At 40.9% G+C, this 18,613-nt stretch overlaps 1 protein-coding gene across 26 annotated transcripts in view; it reads right to left on the bottom strand.

The window, feature by feature from the left end:
• Positions 1-18,613, bottom strand: part of GPHN (gephyrin) — a 603,244-nt gene that overhangs the window by 570,447 nt on the left and 14,184 nt on the right. For 3 of the 26 annotated variants that reach the window (XM_043549877.1, XM_043549865.1, XM_043549874.1), the window contains exon 2: positions 14,151-14,209. The exons of 22 other annotated variants lie outside the window; for them this stretch is intronic. In XM_043549877.1, the coding sequence (XP_043405812.1) occupies positions 14,151-14,190 (40 nt within the window). In that variant the 5' untranslated portion in view covers positions 14,191-14,209. Of the gene's footprint in view, positions 1-10,539; positions 10,607-14,150; positions 14,210-18,613 lie in introns of those variants that run through there. One more of the 26 variants, XM_043549864.1, reaches the window with a different exon arrangement.

The raw sequence follows: 18,613 nt of genomic DNA, 5'->3' as shown, positions 1-18,613 counted from the left end.
GCCTTCTCTCCCACTATTGTTGTGTGCTGCCATCCACTGCACTGTTTCACTTTACACCTGTTTTTCATTGTTGTTTTAATCAAAGATTTACATTTTTTTTTTAAATAAATCAACCAGAAGAAAAGACAAAAGCCATTAGAATACATTCATAAAGAATCTGCAATACATGGTGTGACAGGTTCCCCTCAGGGTGCCACTTGGAACTGGGGTACCACTGAGCCCCGCAACCCACCAGCCTGGGCTCTCTATACACTGTACTGCTGTGACCAGCCTGCCAAACCCTCTCCCACACTCCAGCGCACACATAAAGGTAACCCAGCTGCAGTTACATACACACAGCCCTTGCATGGGAAGGCACAGCTAAGGCACCTCCCAGTTCCTAAGGCCCCACACACACCCCCGGAGTGTAAACCCAAAATTATACCATCTTGCACTGCACAGAGATCTGTACAGCATAACCTCATGAAATTCGCCCCCTCCCTCAATGTAGAGAGGAAATATACAACAGCTTTTTGCCCCAAGTTATGACTCCCACACACTGGTTTGTGATGAAGCAAAAACAAATTTATAAACTACAAAAGATAGATTTTAAGTGATTATAAGGAATAGAAAACAGATCAAAGCAGATTACCTAGCAAACGAGCAAAACACACAAACTAATCTTAATATACTAAAGATATTGCATATGAGTAGCAAATTCTCACCCTAAACAATGATTCGAGCAGCTGCAAAAATTCTTAAGGGGCCAGCGGCACTTACAGCTTAAAAACCCCAGGTGTTCCTTTCGCAGGCTAAAAATCCCTTCAGCCTGAGTCCAGCACTTCTCCCCAGTTCAGTCCTTGTTCCTCAGGTGTTTTCAGGAGCCTTCTTTGGGAGGGGAGTCAGTGAAGAATTTCGATGATGTCACTCCCTTGCCTTAAATAGCTTTTGCATATGGCAGGAACCCTTTGTCTCCAAGCTTCGTTCCCACGCCAGTCAGTGGAAAAACACTGGTATTCCAAGACAGAGTCCAGTACCAGGTGACCTGGTCACCTGCCTCTATAGGGTCCTAGCAGCCATAAATCAGAGGTTGTTTACAGCTTCGTCAGGAAGGCTCCCGGGTGGGAGATTAGCTTCTTCTAAAACCTACTGTTTTCTCCTAATGGCCCTGTAATCCGAATGGGCCCTTCCCAGCCAACCATCTAGACTGATAGTCTTTTGCTTAGTGGGCATTCCCCAGGTGTAAACACATTTGTGATACAGATACATAGTCAATATTCCTAACTTCAGATACAAAAATGATGCATACATACAAATAGAATAATCATTTCAGTAAATCATAACCTTTCCAATGATATCTCACATGAACTATCTTGCATGAAATACATTATGGTTATGTCATAATCATATCATGATATTACTGTGAAGCATATGGGTTGCAGTGTCACGCATAGTACACAAAAAATATGAATTTTGCATAAATCAGATTTCTACAAAGAAAAAAACACACACACACGACAAAATAAGGACTCCCATAACATGCCACTTCTACAGTCCACAAAAAAAATCCTGCAGTGTTCACAGTCTGTCCCCCTCCCCTTCATTTTCACACCCCAGACTCAAAATGAGGACAATTAGGCATCCCTGATGGTACTGCCCTGGTCATTTATATTTTTTAGCGGACACCTTACTGGCTTCTCAAATGGCTGGGCAAATATCAACATCACACCCTCCAACCTATGATTAAAACTTTCTTCCTTACTCTCACAAATATTGTGGAAAATATAACAATCAGCTATCATCTTACGAAATTATTTTTCTGTGGCTTCCAACTTAGCTCGTAAAACACCAACTTCCATTAAGATGTCCAAAGGCACACTCCACTGTCATTCTGCAACTATTGATGCAACAGTTAAACAGTTCCTTCTTTTTATTCAAGTGGCCTGTGAACAGCTTCATTAGCCAAGGAAGCAGAGGATAAGCCAGGTCTCCCAGGATAACTGGACTATCTCCACAACATTAATGTCCATAGTGATCCTGAGGGCAAAGTCTCCTTTATTCGTTAAGGTAAACTGAGCTGAGTTCCAAAAAAATCCTAGTATCATGGGCCTTTCAAGACCACTCTGTATTTATGTTTGTGAAATCTGCTATAGCAGTCTACGAGGCCTTGGAGAACCAGGGAGAAACACCTTTCTGTTTACAAACTCCAAGCCCGGTGCAGGAAGTACACAATAGGCACACAGGTTCCATTAACTGCCCCCATACAGTTTTGGAATCCCGCATGTGCAAAGCCATCAATAACCTACCTCCAGAGCATTACCAAGCTTTATAAACCTCCAGTGACAATGGCACCTCCATGACAACGGCATCAACAATCGATTTCCCTATGCCAAACTGGTTGGCTATGGATTTCTAACATTAAGGAGTGGACAGATTTCAGATGGCAATGGTGATTGGCTTCTCAACGGTTACAGGACACCACATGTTGGTATGCTGCCTCTGCAGCTCTCGGGCTAGTTCAGAACAGATCTCAAAAAAGGTTGTCTTCACCATCCTGAAACCCTGTTGCCACTTCTGTCATCCTAGGTCTGCCAAACAGTCCTTTCCCCCAATCAGCACTGGTTTCCTAAGCCCAGCAATGACACTGCATTGTATAAAGATGCTCCACGAACAACTCGTTTAGTAGCAGTTGCTTGATGTTGCCCTCCTCTTCCTTGTCCTCCCACCTCTGCTGCTGCTGCAGGAGCCACTACTACAACCACGTCATTTGCTACAGAGTGAAGTCCAAAACCAAAGCCACCTGGCTCAGAAAGCTCAAATAAAATGCAAATGGCCTCTGCATATTCATGGTTGCCAACAAAGTGGTGCACAGAATTGTTGGATCCATGCTGGTCAACAACAGTTCAAAAATGGCACTAACCTGCCAAGATAGAGAGGATCCATGGGGCAGAGGGAGTGAAATCATGGGATTTTTGGAGTTTGACCCCAAATTCCAGAATTAAGATGGTTTCCTCCTGGCTTCTATTATGCATCCCACAATACGCAGCTCAACAGCAAAGGACCATGGGATACCCTCCCACAAAGCAAATCGCTTACTGTGCACCAAGCCCCCGTCATGTGTATACAATGAGGAGAACTGAAAGACGGCACAGCCGTCCTGTGTGCAGCTTGCACATGGTGCACCAACTAGTACATGTCAATTCAGTGCAGACTAAACCCCGTGTATAGACAGGGCCTATATCTAGCAAACTCACTCTTATTATCACCTCAAAAAAATAAAACTAATAGGTTTTCATTCCAAGCTAGAAAGTAGTTTTATCTGTTGTTACAAATCAGATAGTTGGTCTTTCTGTACCAATACATTCTATTTCAATTTGGGTAATTCTATGTATTTTATTCTAATGGAAACATCAAAAGTTATTAAATATATTAGATGTAATTTAACTCAGAATGTATGGAACACTGCCACCAAACATGAGAACTATAAGATTTTGAAAAGTTGTTGCATTTTGGAAATAATAATCTTCTAATAATATGAACTGCATTATATAGAGACAGAAGGAAATATTGTAAGATATAAACACCCAACCTGGATACAGCTTTAGGACATTAAAAAGAATTGAGTAAAGAATTCTTTATTAATATGGGTTAAAGAAAACAGTCTTGAAATGCATAAAACCTAAAATCATCTGGAAAAAGAAAAATCAAACAAGATTTTAGATATACTGACACTATCTAATGGACATCAACAGAAGCAGAACAAAAACCTGAGGATCAGAAATCTGAGAGTCAATATCCAACAGAAACAGGGGTAAGTCCCTGCTCCAGCCTCTCCCCCAAAAAGGCTATAAAAGTTCAGATGTCAAGAAAGAGCCTCCAGAGATGCTGAATCCACCAAGAGCAACAAAATCTATGCAAAACTTAAGACTACACTGAGAGCAGCCTCACCCCTTATCCACTGACTACCAGGAACCAGAAAAAGTTGTGAGATTTCACTTAAATAAAAGATTGGCTCTCTTTTTGTTTTATTAATTATCTCAAAGTTACCTTGCTGGAGCTTCACTCCTTCCAGCAAGATCCTAAGGAACTGAATGTTGGGTTTTACTAAGGCTTTGTCTACACTACAGAGCTTACAGAAGCACACTGTACCACTGCAGCTGTGCCACTGTAAGGTCTCCCACGTAGTCACTCTCTGCCAGAGGGAGAGCGCTCTCCCACTGGCATAACTGAATGACCCCTAACGAGCACCAGTCTCACGCAAACATAGCGCTATCCACACTAGCATTTTTGTCACTAAAACTTTTCTAGATCGAGGGATTTTTTTCACACCCCTGACCAACAAAAGTTTTACTGACAAAAGTACTAGTGCAGACAAAGCCCAAGTAATTTAATATACAAGTTTCCTCTTTATAAATCCAAGCAAGGTAGCTTAAGAAAAACACTAAAAATATATGTCAGAGGATAGCTGGCCCTCCAAAGGGGTGAGGGGTTCCGCCTACCTGACAGGCTGCACAGGGGGGAGGGGATGAGGCAACTCAGGTTCACCTGGGACTAATTAACTCATGGAGTAACTGGGAGGCAGTAAATTATGCAGGGAAACACACAGACATGATCAAAGGCTGCTAATCCCTGGGAGGGGTGGGGGGTGTTGGCTAGAGAACAGAGGTTTCTAAGGAGAGGAACAGTTTTCAGAACAAAGAAACAGAAAGTTTCCAAGGGGAGGTCTTCTCAGGGGGAACCTGGTGAGGGAGTTCACCAGGAAAGGAATCATAGAATATCAGGGTTGGAAGGGACCTCGGAAGGTCATCTAGTCCAACCCCCTGCTCGAAGCAGGACCAAGTCCCAGTTAAATCATCCCAGCCAGGGCTTTGTCAAGCCTGACCTTAAAAACCTCTAAGGAAGGAGATTCTACCACCTCCCTAGGTAACGCATTCCAGTGTTTCACCACCCTCTTAGTGAAAAAGTTTTTCCTAATATCCAATCTAAACCTCCCCCACTGCAACTTGAGACCATTACTCCTCGTTCTGTCATCTGCTACCATTGACAACAGTCTAGAGCCATCCTCTTTGGAACCCCCCTTCAGGTAGTTGAAAGCAGCTATCAAATCCCCCCTCATTCTTCTCTTCTGTAGACTAAACAATCCCAGCTCCCTCAGCCTCTCCTCATAAGTCATGTGTTCTAGACCCCTAATCATTTTTGTTGCCCTTCGCTGGACTCTCTCCAATTTATCCACATCCTTCTTGTAGTGTGGGGCCCAAAACTGGACACAGTACTCCAGATGAGGCCTCACCAATGTCGAATAGAGGGGAATGATCACGTCCCTCGATCTGCTCGCTATGCCCCTACTTATACATCCCAAAATGCCATTGGCCTTTTTGGCAACAAGGGCACACTGCTGACTCATATCCAGCTTGTCGTCCACTGTCACCCCTAGGTCCTTTTCCGCAGAACTGCTGCCTAGCCATTCGGCCCCTAGTCTGTAGCGGTGCATTGGATTCTTCCGTCCTAAGTGCAGGACCCTGCACTTATCCTCATTGAACCTCATCAGATTTCTTTTGGCCCAATCCTCCAATTTGTCTAGGTCCTTCTGTATCCTATCCCTCCCCTCCAGTGTATCTACCACTCCTCCCAGTTTAGTATCATCCGCAAATTTGCTGAGAGTGCAATCCACACCATCCTCCAGATCATTTATGAAGTTATTGAACAAAACCGGCCCCAGGACCGACCCCTGGGGCACTCCACTTGACACCGGCTGCCAACTAGACATGGAGCCATTGATCACTACCCGTTGAGCCCGACAATCTAGCCAACTTTCTACCCACCTTATAGTGCATTCATCCAGCCCATACTTCCTTAACTTGCTGACAAGAATACTGTGGGAGACCGTGTCAAAAGCTTTGCTAAAGTCAAGAAACAATACATCCACTGCTTTCCCTTCATCCACAGAACCAGTAATCTCATCATAAAAGGCGATTAGATTAGTCAGGCATGACCTTCCCTTGGTGAATCCATGCTGGCTGTTCCTGATCACTTTCCTCTCATGCAAGTGCTTCAGGATTGATTCTTTGAGGACCTGCTCCATGATTTTTCCAGGGACTGAGGTGAGGCTGACTGGCCTGTAGTTCCCAGGATCCTCCTTCTTCCCTTTTTTAAAGATTGGCACTACATTAGCCTTTTTCCAGTCATCTGGGACTTCCCCCATTCGCCATGAGTTTTCAAAGATAATGGCCAATGGCTCTGCAATCACAGCCGCCAATTCCTTCAGCACTCTCGGATGCAACTCGTCCGGCCCCATGGACTTGTGCACGTCCAGCTTTTCTAAATAGTCCCTAACCACCTCTATCTCCACAGAGGGCTGGCCATCTCTTCCCCATTTTGTGATGCCCAGCGCAGCAGTCTGGGAGCTGACCTTGTTCGTGAAGACAGAGGCAAAAAAAGCATTGAGTACATTAGCTTTTTCCACATCCTCTGTCACTAGGTTGCCTCCCTCATTCATTAAGGGGCCCACACTTTCCTTGGCTTTCTTCTTGTTGCCAACATACCTGAAGAAACCCTTCTTGTTACTCTTGACATCTCTTGCTAGCTGCAGCTCCAGGTGCGATTTGGCCCTCCTGATATCATTCCTACATGCCCGAGCAATATTTTTATACTCTTCCCTGGTCATATGTCCAACCTTCCACTTCTTGTAAGCTTCTTTTTTATGTTTAAGATCCGCTAGGATTTCATCGTTAAGCCAAGCTGGTCGCCTGCCATATTTACTATTCTTTCGACTCATCGGGATGGTTTGTCCCTGTAACCTCAACAGGGATTCCTTGAAATACAGCCAGCTCTCCTGGACTCCTTTCCCCTTCATGTTAGTCCCCCAGGGGATCCTACCCATCAGTTCCCTGAGGGAGTCGAAGTCTGCTTTCCTGAAGTCCAGGGTCCGTATCCTGCTGCTTACCTTTCTTCCCTGCGTCAGGATCCTGAACTCAACCAACTCATGGTCACTGCCTCCCAGATTCCCATCCACTTTTGCTTCCCCCACTAATTCTACCCGGTTTGTGAGCAGCAGGTCAAGAAAAGCGCCCCCCCTAGTTGGCTCCTCTAGCACTTGCGCCAGGAAATTGTCCCCTACGCTTTCCAAAAACTTCCTGGATTGTCTATGCACCGCTGTATTGCTCTCCCAGCAGATATCAGGAAAATTAAAGTCACCCATGAGAATCAGGGCGTGCGATCTAGTAGCTTCCGTGAGCTGCCGGAAGAAAGCCTCATCTACCTCATCCCCCTGGTCCGGTGGTCTATAGCAGACTCCCACCACTACATCACTCTTGTTGCACACACTTCTAAACTTAATCCAGAGACACTCAGGTTTTTCTACAGTTTCGTACTGGAGCTCTGAGCAGTCATACTGCTCCCTTACATACCGTGCTACTCCCCCACCTTTTCTGCCCTGCCTGTCCTTCCTGAACAGTTTATAACCATCCATGACAGTACTCCAGTCATGTGAGTTATCCCACCAAGTCTCTGTTATTCCGATCACGTCATAGTTCCTTGACATCACCAGGACCTCCAGGAAACCAAGGAAAATGCTCCTAGGTGGGAGGGGCACTGAAAGGGAAGAGAAAAGACTGCCAAGTCTCAGTGGAACCTAGGCCCCCATGGAAGGACTTCACCTGGTAGCAGTAGAAGCCCCAGATCAGAGAAATTATATGCTGTTCCAAGGAAGGGCTGTTGTGGTTTGACTGTTGTGAGCATCTTGACACAGGAGGAGAGACCCTTCCTCACCTGATGACAAGAGACCCTGGCTCCAGAAGAGGGTTCTGGGTCAAGAGAGCCTTGCTAGGCATAAGTGGAGTTGATGAACTACGGTTAACTCAGCCCTCTCCCACTCCAGATAGAGACGGTGAAGTGGAGGCCTACTGTATGATATTCCACATCAGAACATTAGAATGGCCATACTGGGCCAGACCAATGGTTCATCTAGCCTAGTACCCTGTCTTCTAACAGTGGCCAATGCCAGGTACTTCAGAAGGAATAAACAGAACAGGCAACAAATCAAGTGATCCATCCCCTGTCACCCACTCCCAGCTTCTGGCAATCAGAGCCTAGAGACACCTAGAGCATGAGGTTGCATCTCTGACCATTTGGCTAATACCCACTGATACTCCTATCCTCCATGAACTTCTCTACTTCTTTATTGAACCCTGTTATAGTTTTGGCCTTCACAACATTTCCGGGTTGACTGCGTTGTGTGAATAAGTACTTGTTTTTGTTTGTTTTAAACCTGCTGCCTATTAATTTCATTGGATTTAACCTTTGGGTTAAATAAACCAGACTTCTGAAGAGGTATTGTTCAATATACATCAGCCTCACCGTGCATACTGAAAGTTCACTAGGGAAAACTGAGGCACAGATGTAATGGCCACCAAAGAACATTCCTTACAGCAAGTTCTTTTGCTATTATAAAATTAGTGCCTTCTAAAAAACAGTAATAGAAAATCTCAGGAACAACATTTATATAATACAGTCAGTCAAAATGTAACCTTTTCTCCTTTGAGAGTTATTTTGGTGTGTGTTCAGAGTATTTAAAATACTCTAGAAATTTAGGTTTCAGAGTAGCAGCCGTGTTAGTCTATATTCGCAAAAAGAAAAGGAGTACTTGTGGCACCTTAGAGACTAACAAAATTTAATTTTCTCTATACGGCTAAATTCAGTGCCTTGCATAATGACAGGTTTCAGACTAGCAGCCGTGTTACTCTTTTCTTTTTGCGAATACAGAGTAACACGGCTGCTACTCTGAAACCTGTCATTATGCAAGGCACTGAATTTAGCCGTATGGAGAAAATTAAATTTTGTTAGTCTCTAAGGTGCCACAAGTACTCATTTTCTTTCTAGAAATTTAGTAACTCATTTTATAAATTTTACAAGAAATTAGTAGCGATTAAAGTTAGTAAACTAATGCTCCATAAACTCACACCGAAACAAGGTTATAATATTGCCAGACAATATTGGATATTAGTATTCCTCAAACTCGTTAAATCTTTTTCGTGAAAATCTTGTTTCTGAAATTTGAGCTAAATTAACAGGCATAGTGGCAAATAGATAAATTTGAACCCATTCATGCTTACACTATGGAAGAAAGGTAAAATGTTCTATTTTCTGACACTACCTACTATTCTGGTAAAGTAAAGCAGGCTGGCATTGATATACAGTATATGTTACAAAAAGAGGAGACTATCTCCATCATGAATCTGTACAAATGGTTAGCATATATCCAGAGAATACACCAATTTTTTTTCCATTTCATAGCATAAAATCTATATCACTACATGCCATTTTTAAATTTAATTTATAATTGGCAGCATGACTTACAGTTCTATAGTTTAAATCATGATCAAACTGCTTATTGTAGGTTTTGATATTCCTAGAGAGTTATCAATTAGCATTACAGTAAAATCCCTGGCTACAGTCTGGTCCTGCTTTGCCAAGCAGTCTAACATTCACAAAGTAATGTTACTGAAAATAAGTGAGACAGCAGACTGAGTTGCCTACACACCACTTGTTTCAGAGAACTTTGAGAAATTTTCTGACACATTAGCAACTCAAAAAAAATTGTTTTGAAATTTTAAATGATTGATTGCTTTTATTAATGGCTAGCAGAAGCCAGTCTCCCAACGATTATTAATATTGTTTCATTCGAATTGAACATTTACTAAGGGGAATTAGTATTGAAAGAAGACACCATGAAAGCATCTGAACAGCCAAATCAAGTTTTAGGTTATAAATATTCCGTATCTATGTACTCCCAAACACAGATAGGGTTCAAAATGTTTTGTTTTCTGAGTTGGGGCGGGGGCAAGACCTGTACATGTGTTTCTTGCTGTTACTTGAATTTATAGCCAAAAAAATAAAAATCCTCACTTTAAGTTTGCTTCTTAGTGACCCCCACTATATCCTCCATCTCCCATCATATTTTCTCTGGTCCACTACATACATTTTGCACATTTTCTTTGCTGTCCCACAATCCTACTTGACCTCTCCCCACTCATAGCCACTAGAATGGGTTTTCTAACAATGAAAGGAAGAACGTGGTCTCTCTTAAGGCACTCAATTAGCACTCCAAAGATCAGACAGCTGTTCCCAGCTGCACCACATACTTCCTGTATGACATCTCTGTTTTTCAGTTCCCCATCTGTAAGCAATGACTCTCCTTCCTCACAGGGGTGTCCTGACATGCCTTAAAGACAGGGACAAATAGCTTGAATTCGATACAGTGGAAAACAAAAAGACAATAGATGCAGAGCTATGTAAAATCCTCATCACACAGCTCGTCTAGCCAAAATAACTCCAAATAACCTCTTGCACACAATTTTGAACTCACTCTATCTCAAGTATTCTGTACCGTTTGCACTCTGAAATATTTTAATGAAGATGGCACATTTGAAAGGTTAAAACAACTAGAAGAACCATTAGGCTTATGGCTGATTGAAAAAAATTCAAAACTTTTTATGAAAGTTTTCACAGAAAATATTTCAATTTTTCAACCACCAGTTCTTATTAGGTTATCCTTTAACTTACCTAAAAAGTTTAGAAGGATGCAATAATAACCATGGAAGTTTACAAGTTCCATAACCACTATCAGCCTCAAAGTTAGTTGACTGAAAAAAGGATTGATGCCCTAGTTTCCCAATGAGATCCAGTAGGAACTCTGAAAGAAAAATGTCATACCTGTTTGCATCCAGTATTGTTGTAATTTTCACTGAGCACAACAACTCTTCGATCAAAACACAACATGCATTTCACACAACAAGGCACAAAAAAGTTAGAAAAGCAAATGAAGACTACAGGCTCATGACACTCATGTCATAGTTTCAATGGACATCTGGCTTGATCTAATTAAAAAAGAACTGGAATTGCACAATGAAAAGAAATTGAGAAGGTATGGAACCTTTCCAATATTTAACCAACATGGGAGAGCCTGAATGCAAAGATGTTAAATTGAGCCTGGAACAAGAAAGACTCAAGTGTGGCAAATGGAAGGTAATCCCAAAATTTTGTTTATTCTTTTCTACTATTTAGAATGGGAGAACCAGATTTCTATCCCCAAATTTACAATTGTGAAGGCATTTTTCTCTCAGTTCACTGTGTAAAATTGTGGAAGTAAAATGCATGGAAGAGAAAATAATTTAATTCAGAATTTTGCCAGTTTTTATGATGTCCATAACTCTCTTCCTGCCAATTCAACATCTGTTAATTATTTGTTTTTAACTGCACTTATATTTGTTTGATCAACAAGCAAGACACTGAAAAAAAAATAGGTTGGCAAAAGTATATCGGTAGCTATAGATAGATAAGAGTGGTAGATCTAACTTATTAGTAGACTGATGCATTCAATTATAGATTTGTGATTTACTTAAGAATTGCAAGCTTTTCATTTTTGACAATATCTCTGCCTTTTTACGTTTCGGGAATAAATATACTTACAAAGCAAAGTATACAGTACACATTTTATGATTCACTTTGTAAACCTGTGAGTATTTTCCAGGTTTTTTTCCCCTGGAGGTAAGGGTTCTCAAGTGTGGAGAAAAGAATCTTAGTCACTCAAACAATGTGATCCAAAGGAACAAAATAAGTAGCTATTTTACTCCCTTAAGCTAGAGATTGTTAGAAGCTCCACTTAGTGGGACTCCAGCCACAAAATCTGTTGATGTAGATTTGGGGGAGTTAAAAACAATAGCCACACATGCTTGATCCCAATGCTTCTTTTTTAAAATCTGATATGCAGAATTCAACATAGTACTCCAAATGAGGTCTAATTAATCTGCAGCAAGATCGACTAGTTCTTCTGTTAAAACAACTCAATATAGCATTTGACTATTTGAGATAGTGTTGCATTACTGATTCACTCAACTTGTCTATCCCAAAGTCCATTTTTGTACTTGTAACAAACATTCTTACCTAACCCAGTGTTGCTTCTATTTTAATATTCTACAGACCACTTTTCAAGAAATCCTCTATGAATTCACCTCTCCTTCCAACACATGCTTGGCTCTCAAAAAGTTTAATTTTTAGACCACCAGTACACACAGATCAGTTAGAGGTATACAGAAGCTAGCCACTATTCCTCTAAGTCTGTATTTGTACTTTTGATTATTCCTTCTATAAAAGAATTATTTACTCATTGAAGTTTTAGTAAATTATTTTGGTTTCATCCCGGTATTCTCAGTTCATCAATGCTGACTTGAATTTTAAATAAAATCTTTTAAGAATGTGACTTCTCTCAGGTTTATATTATATTAAAATTTCATTTGCAATTTCACATAATCTCCCCTACTTCCTCCTGTAAGTCATTCGCTAATAGTGAAACTCATCAATAATCTTTAAGTAACGTTGGATCCAGAATAGACCCTACAGGACTCGACTCAACATAAAATCTTTATTAATCACTTTGTGTCAGACTTTTGAGGCCAACTGTATGAAGTTTTAGCTAATCCCCATTACCTGTTTCCCCTATGAAAGGGTTGTGCAGAACCTTATCAGTGATCTTACTAAAGTCAAGATATACCGAGACTACTGCATTTCCTTTATCAACCAAACTTGTTATCCCAACCAAAGAAAAAAATTAAGTTTGGCATGAAGAACTCAAAAATGTCAGTTTGACATTCTACGTTTTTGATAAATCCATGTTGCCTATTATTTAGTACCTTATTTTCTTCTAGGTGCTTACAGTTACTGAAAAAGTTAGTCAGTTTGTTCCAGCATTTTACCACACACTGAAGATTAAAAAAAAAAAAATATTGGCCCTTGGGTAGAGAATTAAAAAAAAGGACTCCCTAATTACGATATGTGATGTGTATTCTTGACAAATATTCTGGAATTTCACTTGTCCTCCAACAGTTATAAAAAACAAACAGTTAATGGTTCTGATCAGGCAACATGGTCAATGGACTGAGCAAAACTGGAATTCAGGCACTGCTACTTTTCCTTAAAGCAGCTGACAGTTTTTGCACACCTTAGGGTATGTCTACATTTCAAGCTGAGAGGGTGATTCTCAGCTTCAGAAGATACACTCGCACTAGCTTTCACAGAGCTAGTGAGCTAAAAGTAGAACATGGCTCAGCCCATCTGAGACACAAGCGGTGTACTCAGGGTGGCTAGCCCCTTCCATTGTTCATGTTACCATGGCTACCGTCTATTTTTAGCACCAGTAACATTTAGCACCAGTCTGTCTCCTGGACCTGAGATCCACACTCCAAGTTCGAAGAGTAGACATACCCTTAATTTCACCATCTGCAAAATATTTACCGCAGAAAGTTGTCAGGTTCAGTGTTCATAAAGCATTTGGAAGATGAAAAGCTCACCTTAAATACTAAGGAGAGTTGACTAAGACCAGTTGCTTTTACTACATTCAGTTTACTTCAACTTTTCTTTAACCTGCTCCTTCCTCATTTTGTCCTTTCGGTTACTTAGTGCATCACATTAACTATCCTACTACTAGACTTTCTAGTGAAGGCTGTGTAAACACTAAGCACACGAACCTCCTTTTCATTTTCAGCAAATCTGTACTTTCTAGTATCATCCTCTTGCTTCATTTTTATAACTTGTGTCCTTTTATATCCTTTGTTAAAACTGTACTTTATGCTACATCTTTCTACCTACATAGCATTACTATAAGCCCAGACTCCTGTAATTTCTCCATTTCATTTTCTATGATTCCCTTTTATTTACCTTACAAAGTCCCTGTGCAATCACACTAATCTTTTACATTTCCTATTTTTCATTTGCATTATTGCTTTATTCTGTGACTATTACGTGCATCAAAATTCCAAATATTCCGAACTGCATTTTCTCCTAACTTTTGCTACATGCTGGGCCTTCATAACGAAGATTCCACTTTCACTACACCTTTTAACATTCATTTTAAACCAGGTCATGACTAGGTTACCTCCATACACTGTTTGTGACCACACACAAAGATGGTTAATACATAATTAGAAACCATTGAAGCTAACTGTGTACCACATTTGTCTGCAGCCTATGATGGCACACAGCTGTCTTCTGGTAAATGCATCTAACATTTTGCTTGGAAGACAGGACCCTATAACTGTGCCAGTGTAACCAAGCTGCCACTGATCCTTACCCCTACCTTTTTTTCCAGGTCACCTCAGGCATACCAGTGTTCAATTTACCTGATTCGGGGAAGCCTGCGGCTGGGTGTGCCATCCACATCGATCTCAAAGGGATAACCCTAGAGCGTATCCAGAGAGAGATCAGGACACTGCTCAGTATCAACAGTGAGAAAAGGATGTTGCAAAATTAAAAATTGGAAAAAAAAGTCCAAACAATTTGCTAACATGATGCTAACTATGACTTTCTGGTCAGTGCATACAAGGACAAATCAAGTTCAATATAGCATGTCAGCTAGCATTTACTAGAAGACAACTGTATGCCGGCCTAGTTTCCAAGAGGTTACTCATTCTCTTCTATGCAGACCAAAAACTCATAGTCAACATCATGCTAGCTAATTTGATTGATAAAAATCGTGTTTCAACACAATTAACAATTCCCAGTGTAAACAAGGCCACAGAGAGCGTGACTGGCATATGGTCTGTAGAAAGAGTGAAAACAAGGGAGACCAGAGCTGGTAGTGGTAAGTAACAGAAGAGGAAAGAGCACTTCTTCCCCAGTATCCCTTAAAAAAAAAAAAAAAGAAAGAAAAATCACAACAGAACCAGTTTTTGTGATAGCATAAGTTTCCTGACATCATCTTCAGTCCATCCCACTACCTCTATTAGCCACATTTTCAGAGACACACAATCCCAAATGTGGTGAAACAGATTTCCTGACCTTGATGTTCAAACTATAAGTTCCTAGGCCAAATTTCCCATCCCCAACAAATGTGCATTTTGGTTTGTACCATAAACCTTTCTTAAGGCAGAAGCAGTTGCCATTTTGAGCAACTCTGACAATATACCCTGAAGCAAACCTATTTAGTTCCCAGAGTGGCACCTGAACACTGAAGGTTTCTAAAATTCTAAAAACAGAAACAATAATCAAGCAAATCACTGGGCTAGAGCAGATGTCCCCACTATAAGCAATTAGTACTGCATATCTGTTCTTTATCATGCTTCAATTTAGCTAAAGTGAGAGAGATTGTCTTAATCTACGTCTTTTTATGCTTATTCTATTTAAATTGACAAACACTGAATTGTGGTATACAAATCTACAAAACCCATTCCTGCTTCTCCACAAATGCTAGATCCAGTACTCACTTCTCCCCATTCCAAGACAGTTTACGTAGCTAGACCAAGTATTTTTATCTCAGTTTTTAGCATAAATTTAAATATTTCTATAACCGTATCATGCAGCTTTTCCAGCTGCTTAAACCTAAATAAGATCCTGGATGCTCAGCTCTATGTTGGGCACAAACATCTGGAATGGACTATATGCTGACCTAGCTATTATGCATGTGAATCAGAAAACATACTCTTGATAACTGGAAAATGTATCTTGAATTACCCAGAAAATTTATTTTCTTCTAGCAGTAAAGTCTGTAGAAACTTTACAGCGGGTTTCCCCTTCTTGCAATTCACTGAAAGCAGAGCCCTAACTTCTCAATCACAGCAGGCTGAAAATGGCCACATCCTGGGGTACCCCGCCAGTTTGAGATTCTTCCAAAGCTGCTACATAGAGTTCAATTCTCCTAAAACTCCATTAACAGGTAATTAACACAGCAAAAACAATCACAGAAAAAATGTACTGTAATTTTAAATCTGCTTCAAGCATCAGCAGAGTATAGAAAGAAATTGCACTTAAGAGGAAGAAGAAAAAAATATCAACAAAGGCAAAACCCATCCCTCTAAACTGCAAACTTGCATCATATGGGGACAGTTCGCAGATCCATCCCACGAGAAGAAAGGAAGTTTTCAGATAGGTTAAGACACATTATCCTATTCTGTACAAGAAATTCTACAGATCCCTTAGAATGGCATTTGCAATAAAAGTGTATAGCTGGGGAGGGAACCAAAAGTGCATAAAATAAATATATATAAACTTAGCTTTATTTACCTGGCTAACAAGTGACAAAAGTATGCAGAAACCTTCAAATGTAATCTCAGCTGAGGCTAAAACATCTAACCTATACCAATTAATGTATGTGGATGGACAACCAGGCAGCCAACTTACATATCTTTCAGCACAGGATGCTTTTGAGGGGGGAAAGGCAGGCTTCTAGTCTTATACATCTCAGCAATACACCATTTTATACCTTTAAAAATGAAAGCCTTAAAAGCTTTTTGCCCCTTAACTCCTTGATGGGTGGTACAGAATGATCAGGACCAAAAACTTTCTGAAGGGCTTAGTGCATGCAATAAAGGTCTTTAACATTCTCCTGATGTTCAAGGGGTACCATAGTTTCCCAAGGAATGTTTCAAAGGAGAGCAGAAAGATGGAAAGATATTTTCCTGTGACCTGACTGAACTTACTTTACGTATGAAGGCCACATTAATTCTCAGCACAAACTTTATTTTATGAAAGGTACAGTACTACAGTTCTATTGATAAAGCCCCAAGCTCTAAAACCATTCTATGATGGAGAGTACTAACTCCACACTGGCGCAGAAGGGGTTAGTGAGAGCCTGGGGGCTTGCCCTGCTACACCTGCAGTAGGTGTCAAGCCTGGAAGGAGGAGTTAAAAAGACTGAACTGGGCTCAGTTGGGGGCTGCTCAGGAGGGAGAGCAGATTTCTGGCTCTTTCTCAGTGAAAGATGCCCTTCTGGAGTCTGGAAGCTGAGCTGGACTGCTGGCAGAAGTAAGGTCTCTCTGCAACAGGGAGCCCAAGATAGTTGTGAAGGAAAGCAACAGGAAACAAGTAGGCTCCAGAATCTCTATGCTGGTGGAGGGGCCTGCAGGGAATAGGAAGACTCCAACGAAGTTAGGGACTGCCCTGCTAGGAGAGTAGAAAAAACTCTCCAGTAGCAGAACTAGCTGGATGGCAGAAAGCGCTAGAAAGCTCTGCAGCAAGCCCGTGGAAGAAGTTTAGAAAGGGAAAAGTCAATATACTGTGAACCTGCTATGACAAAAAGGCCCAAGACAGGGCAAGGTAGGATGTGATCCAGGGAACTGGCAAGGGGTCTGTTTCAAGGGGCCTTGACTGCTTAATAAAGGGTCCTTGGACCAGAATCCAGTGGAGAGGGAGGGTCTGGGTTCCCCTACTGGCTCATTGAAAAAAGTGGAGTGGAACCCCTCTGGCAAGGCATAAAGACTGAGTCCAAAGTTGGACAGAAGGCCCAATGTGAGAGAGATGGACTGTTACTTGTTGGAATATTGATTTACCTCAGAAGGTCCAGGACTACATGTGACCTGGCCCACCAGGAGAGGCTGTCAGCAGGTGGTGCTAAAGGAGAAAAGCCTGCTATGCAATACTGTGCCACAAGGGGCACACTGGTCACTTAGTCACATGCTTCACCTTCCTAGCTGGATGATTCATAGAATCATAGAAGTGTAGGTCTGGAAGGGACCATCTAGTCCATCTCTGGATGTTGAGCCAAGATTAAATATATCTAGACTAGAGCTGTCAATTAACTGCAGTTAACTCATGCGATTAACTCAAAAAAATTTAATCGTGATTAATCACACTTACAATTATAGAATACCAATTGAAATGTATTAAATATTTTGGATGTTTTTCTATATTTTCAATATTGATTTCAATTACAACACAGAATATAAAGTACACAGTGCTCACTTTATTATTTTTATTACAAATATATGCACTGTAAAAATGATAAAAAAATAGTATTTTCAATTCACCTCATACAGTTACTGAAGTGCAATCTCTTTATCATGAAAGTGCAACTTACAAATGCAGATTTTTTTTTGGTTACGTAACTGCACCCAAAAACAAAACCGTGCAAAACTTTATAGCCTGCAAGTCCACTCAGTCCTACTTCTTATTCTGCCAACTGTTAAGACAAACAAGTTTGTTTACATTGACGGAAGATTCTGTTGACTGCTTCTTATTTACAGTGTCACCTGAAAGTGAGAACAGGTGTTCGCATGGCACTTTTGTAGCCAGCATTACAAGGTATTTGTGTGCCAGATATGCTAAACATTCATATGCCCCTTCATGCTTCAGCCACCATTCCAAAGGACATGCTTCCATGCTGACGATGCTTGTTAAAAAAATGTGTCAATTAAATTTGTGACTGTACTCCTTGGGGAGAGAATTGTATGTCTCCTGCTCTGTTTTACCCGCATTCTGCATATATTTCATGTTATAGTAGTCTCTGATGATGACCCAGCACATGTTCGTTTTAAGAACACTTTCACTGCAGATTTGACAAAAACGCAAAAAAGATAACAATGTGAGATTTCTAAAAATAGCTACAGCACTAGACCCAAGGTTTAAGAATCCGAAATCTGAGAGGGACAAGGTGTGGGGCATGCTTTCAGAAGTCTTAAAAGAGCAACACTCTGATGCAGAAACTACAGAACCCAAACCACCAAAAAAGAAAATCAACCTTCTGCAGGTGTCATCTGACTCAGATGATGAAAATGAACATGCGTCAGTCCGCACTGGTTTGGATCGTTATCAAGTAGAACCCATCATCAGCATGAATGGTGGTTGAAGCATGAAGGGACATATGAATCTT

This window comes from Chelonia mydas, chromosome 6, assembly GCF_015237465.2.
Source record: "Chelonia mydas isolate rCheMyd1 chromosome 6, rCheMyd1.pri.v2, whole genome shotgun sequence".
Lineage (NCBI taxonomy): Eukaryota > Metazoa > Chordata > Testudines > Cheloniidae > Chelonia > Chelonia mydas.
Note: the sequence above shows the minus strand (reverse complement) of the source record. Positions and strands in the feature narration are given on the sequence as shown.